This window comes from Physcomitrium patens, chromosome 15 (assembly GCF_059467195.1).
Source record: "Physcomitrium patens ecotype Gransden chromosome 15, ASM5946719v1, whole genome shotgun sequence".
NCBI lineage: Eukaryota > Viridiplantae > Streptophyta > Bryopsida > Funariales > Funariaceae > Physcomitrium > Physcomitrium patens.
Window position 1 is genome coordinate 8,413,246 of NC_143424.1, and position 18,759 is coordinate 8,432,004.

The 18,759-nt window shown below is 39.6% G+C and overlaps 1 protein-coding gene across 2 annotated transcripts; it reads left to right on the forward strand.

Annotated features, from left to right (window-relative positions):
- The first annotated feature begins 8,405 nt into the window (after window positions 1-8,405).
- Window positions 8,406-16,612, forward strand: LOC112291995 (uncharacterized). Of its 2 annotated transcripts, none has more exons than XM_024540056.3 (14): window positions 8,406-10,403; window positions 10,617-10,941; window positions 11,040-11,288; window positions 11,423-11,548; window positions 11,659-11,717; window positions 11,823-12,040; window positions 12,184-12,393; window positions 12,953-13,274; window positions 13,410-13,503; window positions 13,647-13,749; window positions 13,926-14,325; window positions 14,436-15,597; window positions 15,743-15,828; window positions 15,991-16,612. In XM_024540056.3, exons 1-14 carry the CDS (start codon window positions 9,487-9,489, stop codon window positions 16,136-16,138), a joined length of 4,419 nt encoding a protein of 1,472 aa, XP_024395824.1. In that variant the 5' UTR covers window positions 8,406-9,486; the 3' UTR covers window positions 16,139-16,612. The 2 variants fall into 2 exon arrangements, with proteins under 2 accessions (XP_024395824.1, XP_090112485.1); XM_090256359.1 differs by having other exon boundaries at window positions 9,338-10,403; window positions 12,959-13,274.
- The last annotated feature ends 2,147 nt before the right edge of the window (window positions 16,613-18,759 follow it).

The window sequence follows — 18,759 nt, forward strand, 5'->3', positions numbered from 1 at the left end:
TTGACAAAATGGTGAGCATATTGAAACTTTCACGTTTCCAGATTTTCACACGGAGTTCTTACCTTATACAACGCACTAAGCTGTGAGGATTGAATGTGTACAACTCAACAGATCGACAAGACATCGGGTAATTGATAACTATGCTCAGCGATCTGAACGTCAACACACGACAGTACCAAATTAAAGCTCAGAGATAGACGGAGATCGTGCGATATTTGCAAAACGAACCCTAAACCCAACAAGAACCAAGGCTGGCCCCATTAAGGAGTGGACGAAGATGTCAGATTTAAGATATCGGCAGGACTGAAATATTCTACCAAGGACTCCTGAATTCAATATTTTCTAAACTGGGAGATACATTCTATTGAGAAGAAACAAATTCGACAACAACCGGCAGAGTCCAAGACACTGAATATCATCAAAAATACATGACAAGCTGGGATCACCTGAAGTGCTTTCAGGAGGGTAGATCACCAAACTTAGGTTTGAGTTAATAATTCTGACTCCCTTGCTACAAGTGCCCTACACAACGCCAACATATAAAAAAGTAGGTATTTTTTTATCTGAGTAGGCGGTAACAATATGGGACGAAATGACCCTCAACAGTTCCAATTTACAGTACACTCTGGAAAGCAACACATGACGAGGTTGCAGAGCATTCGTCTCAACATTCATGCTTGTATGGAAAAGCTTGAATCTGTCACTCAAATATCCAGAGCTAATTGAATCCTCAGTGCGTGCATTGGGAGTTTTGTCCGAGCTTGTGAACAGTTTTTGCATCTCCTAAAAACCTAGTATTTTTCACACTTGAGCAGGGCCTGCAATTGCAACGCACCGCATCGCATCCACCCAAAAGCATCACTTCAAACGTTGAGTTTTCATGGGCCATGTATTGAGGATGTCATAAGGGTAAACGAATGGCATCAGCCAAAACGAGAACCATGAGATTGTCAAGTTACATGAAGGAGCCGATGCAGGATGATAATACACGATGTTTGTTGCGCCAATCTGCGTGGCAAGGAGAGACATTCCCTCAAAGAAGGCACATCATTCCCTTATGTAAAAAGCAACTCGCAGCGGCCGATCCTCCAGATTCCAGATCGTGCAGTCCGCCAAGGTCCCAACATGAGAGTCCTGTTCATATCGCAATCCTCCAATTGTGGAGCCTGCACTGCAACTGGCCCAACTAATTCTCACAACTCCAAGGTTCATCCATATCCTAAAACGATTTCCTAGCCAAACTAGCTGTTCGGGGAGTGAAGTGTCAAAGCATTCAAGTTGTTTCATCTAGTCTGCACGGGGTCCGCGGTTCAATATTAGATGAACTTTGGCTAAGTCGTAGCATAACATGAATGGCCCGATCTGGTTGGCACCGCTCGTGGATAGTGCCTCATCTGCAGGCAGACTTATCTAGCTCTTGCGACAGAGCCTGGTATCAAAAAATGGTCCCATATAGAGTCCTGATCATCCACTTTGAAACTTTCTTCCCAGTACGAAGTATGACTTGTTCCAAATCGCTCGAATTTTGGTCACAACCGCTCCTCCATGTGATCGAAAAGCCCCACCTCATCCTAGGTTGACTCAGCTCCAGGTAAACCGATCAGCCGATACAATTTTGACCGTGAATACAAAGAAAAAGACACACCTGATTCCGAAGCACCTAAAACTAGGAAAATATCAGCGATACCCTCATGAAAGTCTCAGAACCGATGCACATGAGAGTAGCAACCGCATCGCCATTGGTGAGTGGGAAGGCCGGTTGGTCCCTCCCCACTTTGGCTCCTCCCTGTCGATTAGCGGTACCTACGACCCCCTAGACATCTCACCCAGCATGGCAGTCATTGTAAACGATTATCTATCCCTAGGAGGCATGTGTAGAATATCCCATCTCCTCCTCTTCCTCCTCTTGTGAAATTGTCCTATTCCGGCTTTCCCTCGAAGATTCATCCAGCCAGATTCCCATTTCCAAATAAGTTTCCCATTTTCTTCTCTTCACTCTCAGATATGGCAACAACCTCCGGAAGGAAACCAGTTGCTTCGGGAGTTGCGCCAATTCCAACAACAGCAGCACTAGCAGCAGCATCATCATCATTATCATCAACAAAACCAAGAGTGAAAGCAAGTCGACCTCGATTTGTGAGATCTTTGAGCTTTGGCCTTGTGCCCCACCCCATGCATTCTCTGATCGAGTCTGAGTGGCTGTTTACTGGTAACCGTTTGAACTGTTGTTACTGAAATCAATGAATCATTCACTGGGTGATGTTCCTGTGCACCTCCGGATTGGTCTTGTGGGGCACCCTCACAATCAGGAGGGAAAAATGAGATAAAATAAAATAAAATATGACAAAAAACTGTGACAAAAAATGAAGACTGAGTAACATCGTAGCATGGAACAATAGTGTAGCATGGAACAATAGTGTAGGTAGTTCCTTGCCAAATGGGAGAGAATAAAACATATTGGAAGTCATCCTTGGACCAGGAAGACATTAGTGGACTTGAGAACTATTCGTGACACCAAATTGGGTTTATGGATGAATTGTTTTCGAAAACTTTCTAGGACTTGCCATGACCAAATAAGCATGAATGTAAGATGGACCAAAAATTGACTTCTGATTTAAATAAAACTAATATATATATATATATATATATAGATATATTTCTAGCCAGGTGTGTCTTTCAATTAAGACTGATGTATTGATTTCAATTTACTTTTTTAAAAAATTGAAAGAATATCATCCAGTCTATACTCATGTTTTACAGCCTCCTCATAATTTATAAGTACTATGGTATATTAAAAGTTGTGATGTGTGGATCATGACACGTGATAATGATTCACCAAAAAGGTCCTCGAGTTTTTATTATTTTTTCATTATCATGTCAAGTATGATACATTTACTGGCAATGTTTGTAATTCTAATATTTATTTGGTTATTTTACATTAATGTATATATATATATGTATATATATGTATTTATTTATTTATATTTTAAACAATGCATCACATTACTTATTCCCATAGTTTTGAAGAGAATATTAAAACCTTGTTAAGATCAATGCAAGTTCCATGTACAACCTTTTATTTAGATTAATTTATTCTTTCTTGAATTTGGTTAATTCCATTGTAATAATCATATCATCACTTTAAGCCAAAATCAATATGAAAGCCAATACCTATATTTAAGAACATGAATTGAATTTATTTGTTATAAAATTTTGAAGACAAGGGTAGCATTGGAAGAGAGTCACACTTGGTACGAATATTACTTTCACAATCTCAATAAATGTGTTTCATTTAAACAACTAAATAAATAAATAAATATTGTTAATATTATTGTTGTTTTTGTTGTTGTTATTTTTATATCATGTAATGAAACCAACATTCCTCTTCATCTGTCAGCTAGGAAATTCATCTGCTTGTACCATTCAGATACTTCAAATTCTTTAGTTTATGATTATTTTATGCTTATTTACTTTAATTTTAAAAAAATGAAAAAATGAAAAAAAGTGGTTCCTGTCTGCCTCAAGATGTGGATACAACAATAATCTATTCATGAGCTTTGATCACATAGAATTTTTGTGTGTGACTAATTTTTCAACAGAAAAAATACATTATAAATTTTAAAAATAATAAAGTAATAAAGTAATAACACATTGGATTTTGTGATTGTCTGTAAATTTTGTGATTTTCCAAGGCCAAAAGCTTGTTTTGCAAGTTCCCAGTGACTTGCTACAGAAGATACTACAAAAAGTGTCATAACAATATTTACCATCCATGCTATTAAAAGCTTTTTTTTTCAAGATATTACTATATGGTTTTTTAAAAAAGAAATTGAAGGTTTTTAATAAAACCTAAGATGTTAATTTCCTCATAAATCTTGGACTTTATTAATTGGAATCTTTATTTTCCATTAATTTGAAAATAATATTAAACAAAATTTTTACAACAAATAGTTTTAATTTTCTTTCAGTACAACATATTTTAAAATATGCAATATAAACATATCTTATCAATTCTTTTCTAAAGCTGTGAGTATCTTGTGACTCAAACCCTAGTTATGGTTTTGCACGACCATTTAAAAATCTTTACATATTTGAAAAAAAAAATTTTGTATTTATATTGCTTGATTCCCTTTCCATAGAACTTTTGACATATATGATGAAGCACTGCACTGTTTTCTTATTTATTTCACAATTAATTATGTTTTTTTTTTTCATGGTGTGCTAAAATGACCTAGAGCAAAAGTACCAAACAGAGCGTAACATTCAAGGTTACCCATATTTCCTGAATTAAGCACAATTTTGGAATACTTGGCAATCTATTTTAATTATAATTTTTTCTCTCTCTGGGTCATAGTGTTCTAATGTAAGCTGGTCCCATAAACCATTCTCATCCTTCAATGTTGTGAACTAGAATATGCTTGAAATTGGGTTTCTGGAATGTGCTTTGGGGATGCACTGATTAGCATCTTGGGATTTATTCTCTAGAAAAACTACATATAATTGATACACAAATTAACCCAACCCTAAAAGGCTTCTTTGTCTGCTGTGTGATTACATGAGAACATCAATTCTAGCACATCACATGAATGAAAAACAAACAAATAGATAAACAAATAAACACATAAAAAATAAAATAGTTTGGTTTGTGGCATACCATGATAATTAACGTGCTTTGTGGATTAGGTAGCTATAACACCTCCAAAACAAGAAGCATTGGATGGATGGATGAATTTAAACCAACACCCACTGCTCTTCACACAAGCCATGACTCCACTACCTCTGCATATATATATATATATATATATATGTATGTATGTGTGTGTGTGTGTGTGTGCGCCAGGTCTGCCTAAGAAGTTAGTTGAATATTTGGGTACACAAGTACAAATAGAGCAATCATAAAACAAACTCCAAATAATTTTTCACTGTTCATTGATCTGATTATTGTAATATCCAGTTTGTTCACACTGAATTTTCTCACACAGCATGAAAAAACACATAACAAAACAAACAAGGAAGACAAAGAAAAAGGAGTTTTAATTTGTGGTAAAAGTTTGCAGTTATATTAGCACCTGCAGTGATGTCTTAAAACTTGATGTGCTTTTTCTAAACAAAAGTCATTGGGAATATGGGGTTCTGTGCTTATGATTTGTGGGTACATGGTGAATTGTTACATTCTGTTGGAAAAATAAAGTTTGTAATGAGGATTTTTGGGTTTCTAAAGAAATAGGGCATTTTTTGTACTTGTAACAAATGTAAATTAAAACATAAATTAACCTTCTCCGTGCACATATTATTAAACTTTTTTTGCATGAGGGAGGTTAATTCAAATAATTCTATGCTTATCCACAAATCATTTATTTTTAAAGCATAGATGTTGGATAGTAAGCTTAACATCACAGAATTTAAATCCACATATAATAGAAAATTTATTTATGATTCTTAACATGAATTTCAGAAAATGCTATTGGGAAGAATTGTTTTGTGGCTTAGTTTTTTGCCAAAAACGCTCCATGTATTCTTTTCCTATGTGATTTTTTTTTTTTTTTTTTTTTTTTAATATTACGAGTTAACAAGTATATTTAAAATTTTGACTCGACACAGGAAATGTTTGTTTTTTTTACATTTATAAATAGGTGGTTGTTGGCAACCTACAGAAGTGTTCAAAAAGCTTCAATATCATGACCAAACTTGGCGACCACTTTTGCACTGCCACATGAATCATGTTTGTAAAAAAATGGTGGCAAAGGATTTTAAAATTTAAAATTTAATTCATATATATATATATATATATATTTTTTTTTTCTTCTTTGTTTATTTTTTTGTATACTGTTTATTTTATTTCTTTTTTCCTTCTTCTTTCTCTGTTCATTCATTTACTCTTTTGTTTCTTTTTACATCCTACTAGTATTTATTCAATCAGTTATATACAAGAACAGAGACACTCCCATGTAATTTCATCAATCATAACATCATCATTCAAGTTTCCACAGACAAGAAAAAAGAAAAAAAGAACTATATTCAAGTAGTTAGATTTCCATAACACTCAAAATCCAACTAATCTACTCCACAATTAAAACTATTTTATCTACAAACTCTTGGATTCTTCCATCCTTCATCAAATTCAACATCCATTCTCATTTTTCCAATAAATGAATTTTCTTCCTAAATATTTTTAGCTCCAAAATCTACATGAATTTCATAGAACATCAATTCACTGTCAAACCTTTGACTCCCCTAGAATACCCATTTTAACTCCATCACATGCTATTACATACATATATATATATATATATATATCCACACTAATTTTGACATCAGTGCACTCAAAAAGCAAGCTACAACCAGGATTTAGTTCAACAAATTTGAAAATTGTAATCAAAAGCACTAAGTACCAGAATGAAAGCTGGGTTAGGTTGAGGACACAGCAAGGACAATGATCTTCCAAATACAATTCTGAGAAGAAAAAAGAAAGACAAAAACTAGCAACGCCCTTTTTCTTTTCCTTGTAGTTATTTTTATTTGCTAAAGGGGTGGCATTCATTTGGCTTTACTTTTGCCATCAGCCATGAAGCTGAGTAGAAGCTTTTGAAGGCAGTACCCACAAGAATGCATGGGTTTCATGGAGGGCTGCAACCCCATCATGAAACCTGGCTTTTCTTTTGCACAATCTTCACAGATCTTAACAGCAGTTTTTTATGCATTCAATGGAACACAACACATGAACTTACATGTGTGTTTTGTTTAAGTGGTTGCCAACTCTTCATACAGTTTTGTAGTGTCACATTTATTTATTTATTTGTTTGCTTTTTGGTCTTACATCAGATTTCAGACATTTGAGATTAGGAAATCAATGGTTTTATCTCAGAACACATGTATAAATCCGTTTTTATGCTTCTTCATGATACAAAATTATCATCTTTAGAAATGGGTTTTTGTTTTTTTATGATTTGAGGAAGAATGTTGCATTAAAAGCTCACAGTAAACCCAAGGAATCTTACCCAGCGTAACACGTTCAAAACAATTGGGTTGTAGATGAAAAAAATGTGGACTTCTCATGCACAAGGTACTGAACTCAAAGACCAAGTGCAATGGCTGGAACTTGGGACTTGGAATGAATTGCAAACGGTGAAATCCAATTTAAAGGGAGACGTAAATGATGTGGAGAGAGAATTAATCGGATGCCGCTCCTGAGGGGCTGCCAATCATGGTCTTCAGGTCAGCTGCTTATCGTCGTTGCCCAGCCCGGGTCTCCTCGCAGCACTAATTAAAAGCAACCACCCGGAAATAATATAGAAACACATATTGCTATCGTCACCATGTTAAGCAAGCTTGATTTGAAAACAGCAAACATTCACACGTCTCTTCAGCACCACAGCTCCGCAATCTATGGGTCTTTTCCTGAGACTGGAATGCTTCATAACTAGCTAACTCCTGTATAAATCCACCGCAAGGTTCCTTGGATTGTTAACATGCAGCCATCATCGTCACTGATCCGTTGCACTTGTTGTTGAGGACAGATCAGGCGCTGCAGCGTCGCCTTGTTAGAGGAAGAATGTGTTGCAATCTAAAAATAAAATAAAACTGGTCACGGAATGAGTTACGTGGGATGGGGGAGGCAGTTAATCCTGTAACCATGTTACCGACAGGGAATCAGATGGGTGCAACTTTTGGCCGGCACTCTCTCGCCTCCGTCTTTCCATCAACAGTCTCCTTGTCTCCATTGTCCGTTGTGCGTACGTTACTGTACACGGCATCCAATGACTCGTACCAGGACTTGATTGGGTCGAAGGGTTCAGTTCCGCCTTGGACAAGATGCATTCAGTGAACACCTCCAGGGATTTTCTGTTGAATATCGATAAAAATAAAATAAAATAAAATAACATATAAAAGACTTCTCATTCGTGCTATAAATGAAGAACAAAAGAATTTTCTGCTGTTTATTGTTCACTTTGTTGGCTACCATTGCGACAGGGGGTTGCAGCGGGTGGAGTGTCACGTTCTAATGGGATTGAGAATGGGTTTTCGGAAATTTTGAAGAGGTAACATGATCAGATGACCGTGATGGGTGTGAATGAGTATTCATGTGGGGGTGTAGATGCGAGCAGCTGAGCTGTTGTTGGTTTCATGCTCGATTGTCGAGAATGTGTCGAACCAGTCTGGCCCCCTCCCATCGCCGCGGTTCTCTACCAGGACGGCAATCTATATTTGAGCCACTATTAGGGTGCCGCTAGCCTACTGTAGAATTTCTGATAAACACTGAAACCTGTTCAGTCAATCGTTGAGTTGTAGAGGTTGGGTTGGGCTGGACTGCGAGGTCGCGCCTTCACTGTGGCTCTGCAAGTTCGTGCAACAGTCCGATGATGATTTAAGGAAGCTGTGGATCTAAATTCACTGCGCAAACGGGTATTGAGATTTACAAAGTGTCATGTTCTTTTTGTTGGAGTGAATGGGGGCGTGCCCTTGCTACATGTAGTGTTTCGATTCATTCAAGGTGCGATGAACGCAGAACTATTGGCGTGTGCCTAAGTCTTGTCTCGATGAAAGAGAGCTCGAGACCGAGGAGGCACCCAAGGCGTCCAGTGAAAGTAGCTTGATCGGAGCGGTTTGCCGGCGATCAAGGTGTGGTATTTTGTGGATATTCTGAAGGATTTTTTGTGGAGAAGGTGTTAGTGGAGCGTTTTCTTATCAATTTCAGTTGGAAGGTGGGTCCGAAAAGTTAGATTGTGTACTCCGACATGCAACAGATGAAACAAAGACTAAGTCGAGGTTCTTCCGTAACGAGCTAAAGTACTTTCCAATTAACAGGTAGGGGCTTGCGCTGGCGGCCGGCAACAGTGTGCTATTGGAATTAGCAAGCTCCAGAAAGAGCGCGCCAATTTTAAGGTTGCAGTACTCTTGCGACAATACTAGGTTCGTCTGGTAGAGGATCAGACTACCACCTTGGGTTTTGGGAAATGAGCGACTACAGGAGGGGATGTGAGAGGAGCCCAAGGAACTGAGAGAGGATAACGCTTTGGGATTTTGCACGATCAGTGGAGATAGTCGGCCATGGCACAAAAAACGATGTGTCTTGCGTTTCTAATCCTTGGTTAACTCCTGCAGTTCAACAGTCCGCCTTTCTGCATCGTTGAGCCGCAATCGGTAGTCGCAGGTTGGTATTCAAGCAGTGGCTGCCCACGAAGAATACTACCTGGGAAGTTCAATAGATAGTTTGCTGATTGGAATTGTAGATCACAAATTTTCGATTACATTTTCGGAATCGGCTCCTAAGGTACCCCGCATGATACTTGCAGGTGCATGTACTTTTAGTCTGACAATGAACTAGCAGAAAGTCAATGCTTTGTTGGAGCTCCAGTTGCCATCGATGGCATTCTTTGGTGGAATAAATGACATATCAAAAATGCTTACATAGTCAGAAGGTTGGTTGTCCATTTGGAGCGGTCAATGAGTGCTCAATCGAGGGTACTATGAGGAAAACTGGTCAAAATGAAGGTCGCAAATTCGCTACGACTATGGTCGAAGTGGTTCCTCTTTCTGGAAATTCTCGCATCGCTTGCAATCTTCACCACCTCAGAAAATAGTCTGATTCGTCAGCCTGCATCGCAAAGCATTTCCTCCAGCTCTAGCGAAGACAGAAATTCCTGGAGGCCAGATGTGAAACCCCCTTGGAGGGCGAACGTGAAGCTGAACGGGAACCCCCCACGTTGCGAAGCATCGCAAATGAGATACGACCCCGAGTGTTATTCGAAACTGGCCAATCAGTCAGTTGGTTGCGAGTCTGATCTCGGGGGAGTGGGCTCACTGGACTCGTTTTGTAGGTTGCGATCTTCCGTCGTCCTTGGAACGACATCTTTGATTGTCGGAGCGGGAACACTTGAAATCGATCACCATGTGAGTCTTGCCTGTCCAACGGCAGGATGCGAAATCGTTGTGTTACTGTCTGGAAATCTTATTTTGGGTCCAGATTCTTCAATCAGCGGAGGCAGCTTGACGATACAAGCTGAGAATGTTACAGTACTAGATAGGTCTTCTATCACAAGCACAGCGTCAGCTGGAGACCCCCCAATTGGCACTAGCGGTACCCCCTCGAATACTGAAGGTGCAGGCGGTGGCCATGGAGGCCGCGGGGCGTCCTGCGAGAGGAGCGAAGACAAAGATCAACGCGACACTTGGGGCGGGGATACGTACTCGTGGGAAACACTAACCGCACCGTGGAGCCATGGCAGCCGGGGCGGCACCACGGAGGAAAGGGACCTGGACCTCGGCGGCGCTGGAGGAGGTCGCATTGCGATCACTACTGTAGAATTGAACCTCAACGGTGTCATTGAGGCTAACGGCGGTTCCGTTGGATTACACGGCGGTGGTGGCTCCGGCGGCAGTATCATTATCAGTGCTCGAAACATGTAACCAGTCTTGTTCATTCTCTCCAAATCCCGCCATGTTGCTGCGGTCGGTTATGACATCATAGCGTCTTCCACAACGCTCAATCTTCCAATGCCTGAAACTACGTGAAACCAAATACCAAGGATCAAGGATTCTTTCTCTTGCAATTTCTCGTAAAATCATCCCAGCTAGCTTAGCTTATCGACTGTACGTGTTTTTGGGTGGAATTGCAGTGATGGGAAAGATGGGACGATCTCCGCTTCAGGAGGTTCAGGGCGGGGGGGCGGCGGCGGCGGCCGTGTGGCTGTCCTCTACGAGCGTTTGCATGGTGTTGACATTTTCTCCAACGGTGGTGACAGTTTAGCCTGTCCACAAAATGCTGGTTCTGCAGGCACCCACTTCGACGTAAAGACTCAATCTCTGATAATCTCGAACAACAATAAGAAAAGTCGGACTGATACTGTGCTCTATTCCTTTCCCGTTCGACCTCTCTGGTCGAGCGTCGTTCTTAAAGAATCGGCCAGAGTTGGAGTTCCTATGCAGTGGAGTCGGATTCAGGTAAAGATTCCTACGATTGAGCAGTTTTCGTGTCTAATGGGCTCTAGTTCACTCCATTTTCCAAAGAAGCTCCTCATTCCGTAGCGAACTGATTGCAGGTGGCAGGAGCAGTGAGGCTAATGTCGAATAGTTTGCTCAACTTTGGCACCCAATTTTCCAGCTCGGAGTTGGAGCTGATATCGGGCGACTTTGTTATGGACAACTCAACCTTGTTGGTGTATGGAGCATTGCGATTGACTGCAAACATGCTCTCATTAACCAACTCTTTGATTGATATTGTAGCTGCTCTAGATGAGTTAACAATTGCGACTTCAGTCGTGGAGGCAAGCAATTTGGCATGTATACGAGTGAGTGATGGATCTGTTCTGTTTACTCTCTCGCTTCCTCCCTTAGCTCTTTGTTGATGGCACAACCCTGTGTGCTGATCCCTGGTTGTCTCTTGCTATCCAATTGATGTACTTGGTGTGGAGACCGTTCGCAGGGAGGATCTACAATTAGATCAAACGCAAATTTGGGGGTGCATGGGCAGGGTCTCCTGGAATTACAGGGTGCTAGAGATTCTATCATGGCACAACGTCTGTTCATCTCCTTGTTCTTCAACGTCATTGTAAGTTACGCTCTCACTTCAACATCCAAAGCCTGATTAGACGAGCGAGTACCTTAGAATTATGCTCTGGTCCATCAAAAGAATCATCCTAACAGAGGCGGCTTGTCCAGATTGGACCGGGCGCCAGTTTGCGGGCGCCACTAGAAAATGATTCTTCCATTCAAGCCCGGTAAGATCACGAAGACCAACAAAAAGAAAATTCTTCTATAGTGCCATTCTTGACAGATATATATCAGCGTATTAACCTGCCTTCACTGGTCGCATTTCTTCACAGGATTACGAGCATGTACTGTAATGAGCCTTTTTGTCCAACTGAGGTGCTAAGCCCTTCCGAGGATTGCACCTTAAACGTGTTATCGCCATTCACTCTCCAGATTTGTCGAGTTGAAGATGTGAGTATTTATGGCGAGGTATCAGGGAGTGTTGTGCACATACAGCGAGCTCGTAATATCGCCGTGAACCGTGAGGGCGTCCTCACCGCGTCAGGCTTAGGTGCGCCTCTTAGTTCACAAGCTCTTCTACTCAAGTATCTCCTCTAATAAAGAAACTTTCGAGTTTTTTGAACACTTATCCGTCGAAATTATCTGTGATGTGTAATGCTTGAACCGAAGCCTAATCTGTGAATAGGCTTACAGGATGCGTGGAGGGTTTAGGAGTAGGCAATGTACGCCAAGGAGGCGCTGGAGGTGGGGGAGGACATGGGAGTAATGGGGGTTCCGGAGTCCTGGATGGGATGAAATCAGAGGGAGGAGCTAGCTATGGCAACAAGGAGATGCCCTGTGAGCTTGGTAGTGGTGGTGGGAATCCCGGCGCTGGTAGCTCAACTGCTGGCGGTGGACTTATAGGTTAGAAGCTCTGAGGCTCCCGTAACTAAGTGTTTATTCTTCTCTCACGTACTCTTCCCTTTTATATCTGCATTGTTGAATCTTTGTCCTGGTTTGTTTAAGGACTTTTTTACACTCTATATCAAGGTAGTTACCAAAGATTGTTCCAGGTGCATATCAGGAAAATTTTGAAAGAATTTGAAAGACCTTCGTTTAACAGACATAGGATTCTAAACAAACGTAGTTTACAAGAAATATCAGACCGTTAGAAGACAGAAAACATTAGACAATTAGTCCAGTTATTCTCTGTTTTAATGATTACAATCATATTGGGTACACTCATGAAATGTTATCCATAAAAAAGAAAATCATGTAGGATTGCATCATGTTATCATTCATTCTTCTCTCTCTCTCTCTCCCTAGTCAATGCACAAACTCTGCTATTGTGGGCCAGTCATGTCCTTTTTAGGCAACGCCCACCATGATAAATGTGATGGGGACGTTCTATTTTCATATAGTGAAAATGGGGCCAGTAATCCTCTGAGGCAAGTAGTGATGACGGGATTGACCCTTGCGCCAGTTGTAGGGTCAATGGAGCACCCTGTTTCAATGCTGGATGTCTGCGGAGTGGTGGCTGCCGATGGAGAGAGCTCCACACGCGCTGATCCCGTGGAAGCCCAACTGGGAGGAGGACCTGGGGGCGGATCAGGCGGAAGTCTTTTGCTGTTCCTGCAAACCATGACTTTACGAAACGGGTCAATTCTATCGACTGCCGGCGGGCAGGGTGGTGCAGTAGGTGGTGGGGGAGGCGCTGGAGGACGAATCCACTTTCACTGGGCTGATATTCCCACGGGAGAGGACTACGTGCCGATTGCTACTGTCGAAGGACTTATTGTTACCGGGTGGGTCACCAATTGGTCCACATCTTTTTCCATTATGCAGTCTTTTTGGCTTGGGAACACATGGACTGTGAAGCATTGGCACATGGCGAAGTGCAAGCATTCGTTTTTACGGTAGGAGTGTGGTATATGATGCAGCGGAGGTGAGGGCAGCAATGATGGCCTCAAAGGTGGCGACAGCAACGTCAGTGGGAAGCAGTGTCCTCGTGGTCTGTATGGCCTTTATTGTGTGGTGAGACAAAGTAGTCGTCTAATTGTTTCATTGCACTTTTCATGTGTTTGGTTTTTGCAGTAAGTTTCTGTGGTGCCAATATGAAACTAGTCATGAAGTAACGGCTAGATGAAAATTGTGGTTTTTTTGTGAGTTTCAAATAGGAATGCCCTGTCGGAACATATAAAAATGAGACGGGCTCCTCACGTGAGCTCTGCCGGGAGTGCCCTCCTTTGCCCCCTCGTGCTGAACATGTTTACGTCCGTGGTAAGATTCAGTTAATGTGTTTTTAAATTTTTTTCATGCGTCGTCATTAACTAGGTGGATATCTTGTGTTGGTCTAATTCTTTGAGTTGGGGGGGGAGGGGGGGGGGGGTGATTTCTTATAGAGGGAGGTTTTTATCGATGAGCTTTATGCTAATAACATGAATTAATTCATGCAGGTGGTGCTTCGAAACCAACTTGCCCTTACCAATGCATCTCGGAGAAGTACCGGACGCCTCACTGTTACACTATGCTGGAGGACCTGATCTACACACTCGGAGGCCCTTACCTGTTCATCCTCTTCCTGTCCTCCGTGATGGTCATTCTGGCTCTTATGTTGAGCGTAGCGCGTATGAAACTAGTTGGCAACGACGACTACTCTCGTACCACTGTAACCCCTCGAGGACTCCACGTTGAACAATCTTTCCCTTTCCTGGAGTCTTTGAATGAGGTCCTTGAAACCACTCGTGTTGAGGAGTCGCAGCGTCATGTTCACCGAGTGTACTTCATGGGGTGCAATTCATTCAACGAACCGTGGCATCTGCCGCACTCTCCTCCAGACCAGATTGCCGATTTTGTGTAAGTCACACATTCCCCTCTACAGTTTTGATTATTCAGGTTGGGATGATGTAGATATAAAAATTCTCTTCCTGCAAATTTTCATATGTGAAAAATGTGGCCCACGGCAGATATGAGGATGCCTTCAACAGGTTTGTGGATGAGGTGAATGGCTTGGCAGCGTATCAATGGTGGGAGGGCTCAGTGCACAGTATTTTAACACTATTAGCCTACCCGTTCGCCTGGTCGTGGCAGCAATGGCGTCGCCGGGAGAAGTTGCAGCGGCTGCAGGAATTTGTACACTCTGAATACGATCACGTCTGTCTGCGTTCTTGCCGTTCCCGAGCACTCTACGAAGGGTTGAAGATGGCAGCCGGACCAGATCTGATACTGGCTTATATCGATGTCTTTCTCGGAGGGGATGAGAAGAAGTTAGCGCCAACACTACATGAACGGTTGCCAATGCTGATGATATTTGGCGGCAATGGGAGTTACCTGTCTGCTTACAACTTTCATAGCGACAATCTCCTCACTAATCTTATGTCTCAAGCAGTTCCAGCAACCACGTGGTACAGATTAGCAGCGGGATTGAACGCACAGCTGAGGACTGTCAGGAAGGGCTCCCTTCGCACCAATCTGTTCCCAGTCATCAGTTGGGTCGAATCGCACGTCAATCCTTGGCTTTTTGAGCATGGTTTACGCATTGACTTGGCTTGGTGTCAAGCCACAGCGTCAGGTTACTACCAACTAGGCATACTTTTGAGCGAACCCGGTGATATTCCGCAATATGTCCTGCCTGCCTCACTGCTGAACGTGCCTCCGCGATCTCCAGGAAGTATAAGTGCAGGGAGCTTGGGATGTGTTGAGGAGGGTACGACCAGGCGAACCCAAAGCTGGCATCAGGGCCGCAGCTATTCCTTGTTGAGGTATAGACAACGAATTGGCGGTTCAACATTAGACGCTGTATCGGTGAAATCACTGGAGGATCGACATCACGCGATGTTTCCGCTGTCGTTCCTCCTCAGGAACACTCGCCCAATCGGCCAGCAGGCATCTGTCGGCTTAGCCATGTCCTTGTTGATTCTCCTTGATCTGAGCTTGACTCTTCTCATGTTGCTGCAATTCTACTCCGTCAGCGTCGAAGCCGTCCTCCTCATTCTGTTGTCCCTGCCACTGTCATCCGTTCTACCCTGCGCTGCTGGTTTGAACGCCTTGTTCAGCCATGGCTCCAAAAGATCGGCAGGGCTAGCACGTGTTTTTGCCCTTTGGAACGTCGCCTCTCTTGTAAACGTGGTAAGCAGCTCATCGTTTGGCTTTTTAGTAGCCTTTGAAGCATTTTTTTTTTTATAGCATAACTGAAATCAAATCCACACTACATCGAATGCTTGCTGAAATTCTATGTGCCATTCGGTTTCTAAGCATCTGGTGTTGAGTGCAGCTGATGGCACTGGCGATCGGGTTCCTCCATTACAACGTTGCGCTAAATCTTCACTCAAAGCACATACCACGCAGATACATCAATTCGTAAGTTACCCTAAACTTTACAACAATTACCCTTCTCTTCCTTGCCTGCTAGGCATACAGACACCAACAACTCATGCACACTAATGACTCACCGACCTTGCTACAGACAACCACTTTTCCAACTTACAAATTCACTCACCGTAACCTTTTTTTTTTATTCAGAGAGAAAGACACATGGTGGGTGCTACCGGCTCTTCTTCTGATAGTGAAGTGTGTCCAAGCACGGACCATCGATCTGCACGTCGCCAACCTCGAGGTCCAGGACCGTTCATTGTATTCAAGTGACCCCTTGAAATTCTGGGAGCCTTGATCGACACTGGACACGCACACATACAACCAAACATTAGCTTTACAAAAACAGTAGCCAAAAGATGGAAGAGGATTTTGCACCCAGGCCATCTTGTACACGGCAAAGATTTTCTCAGCTCACCTGACAGCCACCACCATGACCTCACATGGCGGTCCTTCAAAAGATCTATCACTTGTAAAGAGCCTGGTTTCTTACTGGGTCTGTTTTTTTGTCGCCGAAACACTGCAACCCAAGTTGCCGTTTCGATTGGTGAGCAAATTTCTTTTAAGGTTTAAAAACATGGAACTCATGAGATGCTCACACAGGTTTCGTCACAGGTAGCCATTGATTTAGGCCCATTCGTTTCTCTCCATGATCTTAAACAAGCAACGATTAGTGGGCTTATGAGATATCTGGTGTCGGTATAGCGTCATTTTGAAGACTAATTTGTAAGGTTATATCAAAATCTCTATTCCAGAAAAGGTATTGCCTCTCGATGCTTGTAATATTACTGGCTATGGTGAACCGTATGAAGTTGCTTTGAGTGCATTTATTTCAGTGCAGTCGTATCTTTGAATGCATAAAATAAGTGTGTGTGTGTGTATATATATACTTATTGAGTGGTGGTTTTATCGACATCCAACTTTCATACAATCTAAACTAGCCATGAGTTCTTAGTGTGCTCTCTGATTTAAAAAGATTATAATTTATATATGATTTTTTGGTACATATTATCACAAAATCTTTGTTCTAAAAAATATATATTTCATGGATTTCTAACTTTTTTGCTTCTTGATACTTTTCTTGTATTTGAGTCTTTTTGTTTAAAACTCTAAATTTATATTAACCCTATTCTAAAAACTAATAATTCAATAAAAATGTTTAAAATATTTAATATATTTTTGCCAATAATAAATCTTTTAAATAGTTGTTGAAACAAATCAAGAATATGGTAGAGAGGCTTGAGGTGCTACACATATTATTGATTAATATAGTGATTAAACACAAATTGATTAATGTAGTGATTAAATACAAATTGATTAATGTAGTGATTAAATACAAATTGATTATACATCACTTTAGAAAAATTAAAAGTTGAATAAAAAGCTTATTAGAATTTGAAATTAAGTCAATTGTTTTCTTTGAAGTGACAAAAAATGGCAATTCTATTTTATTAAAAAAAATTGTTAGGAAGTGCTACTTAAATTTAAAATCTATTCCATCGAGGTAAAAAAAAAATCTATATAATATTTTAAGAATTATTCTTTGGTATATTTTTAGAATAGTGATAAAATATTTAGAATATATTCTTTGAATAAAAATGATTTCTTTGATAAATTATTTATTGCCACAAAAGATATTAAATAAGATGCATTATAATCTCAATGTCCTACAAAATTCTTTTATTCCAACATCTAAAATTAAAAACAAAGAAGTTTTGTTCCACTTATATTTTTAAAAATATATCTTAAAGATAATATATTTTTGTAGAATTTTTTTTAATTAGATGTTTTTAAGATATTTTTTTAAATGCTAAAATTTATAGTATATCTTTATTTTTTTAATAAAAAAATTATGTTGATTTATAAAACAAAAATGAAACATTTAATATTTATTTTTTAATTTAAAATTTATGAAATATTACATACACTCAAATAACTATAATAAATAAAGAATTTCTAAGATTGTTGATTTAATAAAAAATAATTTAGATTTCTATTTATTTACTTTAATAATAAGATATATAAATATAATACAATATATATTTAAGAGATTCTATATATTTTATTATTTAAAAAAATATGACCTTTATATTTACAATGGTTTGAGAAGTATATAATCTTAAAGATTATTAATTATGATATATCAATTAAATAATATTTTCTTTAACTATTTGATTTTAAGATGAATAATTAGTCTAATAAAATATAATTTAAATCAAGATGGTCTATACATATATATATATATATATATATATTAATAAAGATTTCATAATATTAGCTAAATTTTTATATAAAAATCAAATAAATGTATTCTATTTTGTCTCTAGAGAATTCTAATTATTTTATACCAGCAAAAATTTGTACTATTAGATATACAAAAGTTATAAAAACTAATGAAAAAGGTCTTGACCAAATTAAAAGGCTCCAAAAAGCCCTAAATTCTTGTATCTCTCAAATTTCTTGTACTCTTGTGTTCCCTTATTCTTCCATTGTTGTATAACATGAATTCTTACTTAAGAATATATCAGACACTTAGCTATGGAAGGTAAATAAAAAATGCAACAAGAAGATCCTACTAAGTCTAATAGAATCTTGAATAAACTCTAAGTAATCTTTAATAAACCTAATCAAACTTTGACCAATCCAAAAGAAATTTAAAAGAAATTAATAAAGAAATATATAAAAAAACATAAATTAATCTCAAATAAAAATAACAAAAAAATTCTCAAGAAATACTAAAATAAAAACTTTAAAGAAACAACAAGAACCTGAAAGAAATATTAAAATAGAAATCTTAAAGAAATGACAATGAATCCAAAATTAATACTAAAAATAAAATTCTAAATAAACCTTAAATAAATGTTAAGTAACTCTTAACCAAATCTTAATATGGTCCTAAATAAATCCCAAAGAAATTCG

Bases quoted from the DNA above. Each gene is read 5' to 3' on its own strand.
- LOC112291995 (XM_024540056.3), top strand. From the start codon at position 9,487: ATGAAGGTCGCAAATTCGCTACGACTATGGTCGAAGTGGTTCCTCTTT. The intron at 13,275-13,409 runs GTGGGTCACCAA...TATATGATGCAG, and splicing joins GAAGGACTTATTGTTACCGG to CGGAGGTGAGGGCAGCAATG. The intron at 15,598-15,742 runs GTAAGCAGCTCA...TGTTGAGTGCAG, and splicing joins TCGCCTCTCTTGTAAACGTG to CTGATGGCACTGGCGATCGG.